The 7074-nt window shown below is 54.2% G+C and overlaps 1 protein-coding gene across 1 annotated transcript; it reads right to left on the bottom strand.

The window, feature by feature from the left end:
* On the bottom strand, positions 1 to 3705 carry ADORA3 (adenosine A3 receptor). Its single transcript, XM_080648968.1, has 2 exons — positions 2999 to 3705; positions 1 to 1105 (listed from the first exon to the last, which is right to left on the bottom strand). The coding sequence occupies exons 1-2, from the start codon at positions 3346 to 3348 to the stop codon at positions 502 to 504; spliced, it is 954 nt and encodes a 317-aa protein (XP_080505094.1). The 5' UTR covers positions 3349 to 3705; the 3' UTR covers positions 1 to 501.
* Between the last annotated feature and the right edge of the window lie 3369 nt (positions 3706 to 7074).

The following is a 7074-nucleotide window of genomic DNA, read 5'->3' as shown; positions in this document are numbered from 1 at the left end:
TGGTTTTCATCTTTTATTGACTCAGATACATTTACAGATGGATTTGGCAGTGTAAGTACCCCCTTAAACTCAGTTCACTCCTGTCCCCACTGTCTCCCGGGCATCTGCTGAGAGCAGGGTCCATGGAGTGGAACTGAGTCACCACCACATACATGTCCAGCCTGAATGGGAACTTTTGTCAGTAAGTCAATGAGGTGTCCTTCTGATGCTGTGACTTCTTTTGGGGGAAAGGAGGAACATGGGCAATATTAACAATAGAACATTGTACTCAGTCAGGCATCCAGAGAATTGAATTAGGGAGGAATGACAAAGGGGGCAAAATCCAATTAGAGGCAGAGGGTAGTAGAAGAGGTACAATTGGAGACAGCCGGCCAAATGCTCCCCACAGTGGGAGGAATCAAGGATGTGGAAGACCTTGGCCCAGGAGGATAGGACCTGAATTGTGTGTTGATGTTGAATCTGAAGGTCAGTTGGGCAGACCATCATCTTTCATGGATAACACTAAGAAATCTGTTCAATATTTGGGTCCAAGGAATCAGAGGGCTGGCAGTTCATACAGGCTTTGAAGATCAAGAAATAGGTCTCCTTGAACTTTTTTATTTTAAAAGCATAGACGATAGGGTTCATCATGGAGTTAGCGTGAGACAGCAGGATGCCCAAGTTCAGCACCACCTCGGGCACATCACCATTAAAGTAGATGATACAGTTGATGATGGATAAAGGCAGCCAGGACAAAGCAAACAGGAAGAGAACCAGGAACAAGGACTTGGCCGTCTTGAACTCCCGTCCATAAAATGTGCCTGTCTCTTTGGAGCCTGAAAAGTTCAGACTGAGTTTGTTCCGGATGATACAGAAGATGTCAATATAGATGGCGCACATGGCAACCAGGGGGATGAAAATCCAAGTGAAGAAGCTGAAGTACACCATGTAGTCCATCCTCATGACAGAACGAAACTGGCAAGGAAGGAAGGTCACATTTCTGTGGGACCCCGAGGACAGCTTCATGTTCCAGCCGAACATGGGGGTCAACCCCACCAGGATTGACAGCAGCCAGCAAAGGCCCAGGGCGCACCATATTCTCCTCTGAGTGGTGACCCTCCTGTATCTGTTTGAATGGGAGAGAGTGGGTGAGTTCACAGCATTTGCTAAAGGACAGCGGGAGGCGGAGCTGGTCAAGGAGAGAGGAATGGAGAGCTGGTATTCTATGACGATTTTGGCTAAATGCTACTGGATATGAAGACGAGATGAACAGACAATTAGAGAAAAATCCGAAAACCTCTCTGGGGGAGCTTTCTAAAGAAGCATGATCTGGCCCTCTCTGTGTGGCTCAGTGGTTGAATGCCGATCTCTGAACCAAGAGGTCACCGGTTTGATTGCCGGTCAGGGCACATGCCCGGTTTGCGGGCTCAATCCCTAGTAGGAGGTGTGCAGGAGGCAGCCGATCAATGATTCTTTCTCATCGTTGATGTTTCTCTCTCTCTCCCTCTCCAGTCCTCTCTCTGAAATAAATTAAAACAAAAACAAAAACACACAACATACTTAAAAGAAGTATGATCTGTAATGGATCAGGAATATGCTACCTGGACTCAGGTGCTCACACACTCCACTCACAAGTCCATTTCCAGCCCAAGAATTCTTTAGTTCCTGGGAGGTAAGAGTCAGTCATCTAAGTCTCCTGGGGTCGCCTACCTGGTGAGAAATGATCTCAAAGCATGTTTGCCTGCGTCCTCTGCTTGCCGGGTTGCTTTTTTGCTCTGATGCCCTTTAATTATACTCTGCCTCCCCCACACCCCTTTCCTTTCAACACCCTGCTTCTCTCTTCCTACACTGACACCGCACCTGGTGTTTGAGTTCAGTGACTCTGTGGAGTTGGGAAGGTCATGTTGAAATGCTTCCAGGACCATAAATGCTCATCCATTGAGAGTCGCCATTTCTCCTTAAACCATCCTTCCTGACAACGTTCTGCACAGACTGCGAGAAGGACACTGACTTTGGTAAGTACTGTGCACTTAGTAGACTTTCTCTTAATGCAATCTCACAATTTTTATGAGAATCTCCATTTCATTGATAATAGTGAAAATAAATAGTAGCGTTACCATTTATTGAGCCTAGACTGTGGGCCAGGCACTGTTCTAAGAGCTCTGCGTATGTTAATCCACTTAATCTTATGAGGAAGGTGCAATCACTGTCCCCCTTTTATAGGTGAGAAAAATGAATCCGGCAAGTTAAGTAACTTGTACAGATCAGCAGTGGAGAAGCTCACTTTGAAAAGAGGCAAGGCGCAGAGCATCTTAACCATTATGTGGTAAGATGAGGAACTGAAGAAGAGAAAGTGCTATCATATGCTCAAGATCAGATTTCAAGGTCTGGGATTTGAACCCAGGCTTGTTTGTATCAAAAGCTTGTCTACAGCTCCCTCACCAGGCTCCTTCCCTGAGAGGAGAGAGGAGAAACACGAGACGGATGCAGTCAGGGGAATCGGATTCCTCCATTTGGTGGTCTGTTCCATTCACTTGGTCACGTGAAAGATTGTTATTACTCTGTGCAATGGGGAACTTTTTGGTCCCCTCGTCGACATGAAGGAGGAGGAAGCAAGGTTGAAACAACTTTAGCCCACATTTATTTGCAAAGAAGAGAAGCTCAAGCTTATCTTAGATGTCTGTTCTTTATCTTATCTAGTAAGTTCCTATCGTTTCTAAAAGTCAAGAGCGTTTTTTGCTAATGAAAAATGCATCAAGCTTTTATCGTCGCTGGCTCCCCTGGCTGATAGAGCACCCACACCCTGAGTCCCTGGACAGGGATTCCTCTTTCTCGCTCCTGAGTCTCAGCGTGTCACCGCCGAAGCCCTCACACACCAAATGGTGACATGAACCTCTTTTGGGCTCAGGGGCCAATTTGGATTTGCTTTTGTTCAAAAAGTCTGGGACCTGAACTTTGTAGCCCTATTTCCCAGGCACCTCTATCACCGCCCCACCCCACCCCTCTTCCAGCAGGTTACCTGACCGTGAGCTTGACCCGCAGGTATCGGTCCACAGCAATGGCTAGCAAGAACATGATGGAGGCGTGAGTGAAGACCAGCAGCAAGCAGGTCATGAGAAGGCAGCTGTAGAAGTGGAGCGTGATGCCCAGGCTGATGACAACGGCCAGGGGCATGACCAGCATCCCAACAGCAATGTCAGCCAGGGCCAGGGAGACAATGAAATAGAAGGTGGTGGTCTGCAGGCTGGGGTTCAGCTTGACCACCCAAATGACCAGCACGTTGCCCACTATGGCGCAGAGCCCGATGACAACCTCCATGATGATGTAGAATATGTTGGCAAACGTCAGGGTGGTGCTGTTGACAGGCATCTTGGTTTCCCAGAGGAGTCTCCCAGGTGACAGGTGCACAAACAGACTCCGGGCGGGCCAGGGAGTCCAGCTCTTGCTGGAGGTCCAGTGCAGCAGCCACAGCTACAACTCACAACTCGCCCATGCCTTCTCGTCTCTGGTGCTCCCCTGTAGGACCTCCGCTCTCTAGAGAGAGCCCATCACAGGGCTCACTTCCAGCCCCTCTGCCGGCCACACATCCCTGGGCTCCCAAAAGCTCCGTGGGCTGAATCTGAAAGAGCTGTTGATCTTAGTTCTCCAGACAGATGCGCTCAAGGACTCCGCCTTCCCCTGTCCGGTAGGGCTCATGAAGCTCCATCAAGATAAGCAGCCCTCGTCAGGGAGTTTCAGGAAGTGAGATGGGCCAAGAGGAAGCACAGAGCCAGGAACCCTCAGCAAAAAGATGGAGAGGACGGAGGAGGGGGTGTGAGTGGCCTGGAGAAGGCTCAGCATTCTTCACTCAGGACCGGATGCTAGCATAGCACAGGGTGGGAGAGGCGCTGGGAGCACTGACAGCGAACTATTCTGGCTTTCTGCTGGCTTAGCAAAAAATCCCGTGACAGCAAGGCCAACAGAGACACAGAGGAACAAGAAGTGGTCTTTGGTGGCAGGCCCCTCACCTTAACCAGAATTTACTCTTCCTACTGCATAGAGCGCAGAGCCTGACTGTGAGTCCCTCCAAAATTCACACATTGAAATCCACCTCTCAAGACGATGGTCTATGGAGGCGGGATCCTTGGGAGATTATTAGGTCATGAGGGTGGAGCCCTCATGAATAGGATCAGGGTCCTTATAAGAGACCCCACAGAGCTCCTCTGCCCCTCCCACATCCATGAACCAGGAAGTGGTCCTCATCAGACACGGATTCTGCCCAAGCCTTGATCTTGAACTTCCCAGCCTCTTGTTTATAAACCACCCACTCTGCTGGCACAAGTGGGACCCAGCCTTCATATCTAAGATCTTTTGTCATGGGGACAATGCAGCACATCCTATAGCATCACATCTGCTCCATCGCCCCTTCTCAGCCCACACCCACCTCCCCTTCCCAGCCCACACCCACCTCCCCTTCCCAGCCCACACCCCACCTCCCCTTCCCAGCCCACACCCCACCATACAACCACCTGTGCTGGCCATGCAGAAAGGAGGGAAAGAGCAGTGTGTTCACGTGATCACAGGGCATCTCCTGCCCCTCTCATGCCCCAAAGCCCACCCCACCCTGAGGACCTGAGGACCAGGTGTCTGTCTGGGAATCGGGCCCTTTCCCTAAAGTTGCTCACCTGGTCTCCACTTCTGGGAACCAGACACTCAGGGCGATTGCTATTCGAGGGCCACCTGGTTCAGATGACTCTCTGTGTCGCCCAAAGGGGTCATTTACAGAAACAGCTGAGCCTCAGCCCACACAGTGGGTTAAAGGGTCTGGAATATTTACCTTAAAGCACCAACCTGTGTACAGCCCCAAATGCATTCCGTGGTCAACTAAGTGATGCCTCCGCTGGGGCCTGCCAGGGCCTCTTTGCCACCCACTGAGGCCCACTGCGCCGCAGGCTGGCGGCGGGCCCACATCTATCTGAGCGCCTTCCCTGCCCCGTCTCCCTGAGCCAACTCCCCAGACACGAAGGGGCCTCTGACTGCATCCCCTTGCTGGCTTCCACGTGGTCTCCCCTGAAACCGCTCTCTTTATCTCTCCTCAGAGAAGGAAGTCACAGGAGCCCTGTCTAGGAGGCCGTGCTGATGGGCGGCTGTTCTCCCTCGGTAGCAATCTTTGAGTCACTCTAACACATGCACTCTCCCCCCAGCCCCTCCCACCCAGGGCACCCAGGAGCCTGGTGATGAATGGCCCTCTGCAGGAGGGGAGGCGAGGTGTGCTGCCTGGTTGTGGGGCTGGGACAGCCCAGCTTTCCTGGGGGCTTGGCATCCAGGGTCTGCTTGCACCCAACCCGGCTGCCGAGGGAGGCGGGGCTCCGTGTGGGAGAGCTGGGCGGGGACAGACAGCTCCTAGAAGGAAAGCTTAGGTGCAGATGGAGGGGGGGGGGGTGTGCAGGGGGGGAAAGTGTCCGAGCACGGAGCCAGCCCCTGACTGGCGTGTTCTCTGATATTTGCTCCTCTCTTCCCCTTGGTGCCCAGGGGAGCCTGCTCAGCGGAGACCTGCCCGTCTCAGCTGCGTGAGAGAAGCAAGGACAGGGGTTTCGTCCCAGCACCGGTCACAAGAGCAGCGTGGTGGGGACAGGATAGCCCGTGAGACGTTAACCCCTGGGGCACAGGAGAGGCACGGGACACGCTTGGGGCCACCGACCAAGCCACCACTTCACACCTGGGATTCCGTCTCCAGAACGCCCTGTGCAGACCTGGGACTTCCTCTCCTCTACGTGTTCTGAGCAGCGAGAGCTTTCAGGGTCGCTTCCCATCTGGGCCTAGGACGGGGCCTGAGTGTCCTTTCCGCCAAAGGGTGCAGGGGACAGAGGACAGGAGGCCGCCGCCAGTCCCGGTTAAGTAGCTGCCCCATCACCTCGTGCGGGGACCTCCTCACCCTCCTCACCCTCCCCAGAGACCAGGTTCCCTCACAGCCTCCGGCGGCCCCAGGGTCAAGTCCACACTCCTTGGAATGGCCAGGGGACCCTTTGCAATGGGGTCTCCCGGCCCCTGCAGCCTCCTGTCGCCTGATTTCCCAGAAACCACGGGCCACCAGGCGGATCCCCGAGGCTAGAGGCAGCTTTCACTTCCCCGCCCCTGTGCACATGCTCTGCGCACGCTAGGGAGCTCCCCCCGCGCCCCCCTTCCACCGCCCCTCAGCCTGGAAAACAAGCCCTGTTCCCTCCAGACTGCCCTGAAACCAGGCCTTGGGGAAAAGTCCCAGACGCTGCCCCTCCTGGAGCCCCGAGGTGCTGAGCTTCTCCTGTGAGCTCTGGGGGGCAGCGCCTCTACTTTCCTGCCTGCTGCCTGTCCCTGCGCAGGGCCCGGCGGGTGGTGGGCGCTCAGTCTAAGGAGAAATGAACTGCTGGGCAAGCACCTCCGGGCGTGCACTCAGTACTCGGCACGCAGCACCAGTAAATCGCCAGGACCACTTCCCATTGTCACAGCTGCTGTGCTCGCCACTTGACTTCCACATTCTAATTCAGTGCTCTCCGATGAGAGAGAGACCGTCATCACTGCTGAGCTAGCCCAGGCTCAGAGGGGTTAAGCTCCTCGCCCAGGGGCGCACAGCGAGGGTGTGGCGTCCCTGCCCAGGGCCCTGGCTTCAGGGCACAGGGTCTGAACCTCGGCCTTCGCTGAATGAACGAGCTTATGAATGACCTCACGAGGCTTCCGTGCACGAGCCCCAAGGTCTGACGGTGCCATGTTGTCAGGAGGAGGTCCTAACCCAGCCGTGGGCAAACTACGGCCCTCGGGCCGGATCCGGCCCATTCAGCTGTTCTATCCGGCCCGTGGAGCCGAAAGAGCGGAGGGTTCTCTTGCTCTCCCCTCCGCTCCTTCACCAGCAGCAGTGTTAACATGGCAACGTGGGGAAACACGGCCGCAGCTCCTTCTTCTGAGGGGGTGGATTTATATCCCCATTCAGTAGGAGGAACAACCTCTCAATCTTCCAGAGGCTCCTTGTAATGCCCTCCGATGCGTCCCCCGACATCACCCTGGGAATGCGAAGACACGTTATCGTGGTGATGTAGGGAGACACGCCCCTGGAGAGCACAGTATCAGAGCATTAGCTAAAAA

Source organism: Plecotus auritus, assembly GCF_963455305.1.
Source record: "Plecotus auritus genome assembly, chromosome: 12".
Classification (NCBI taxonomy): Eukaryota; Metazoa; Chordata; class Mammalia; order Chiroptera; family Vespertilionidae; genus Plecotus; species Plecotus auritus.
Note: the sequence above shows the minus strand (reverse complement) of the source record. Positions and strands in the feature narration are given on the sequence as shown.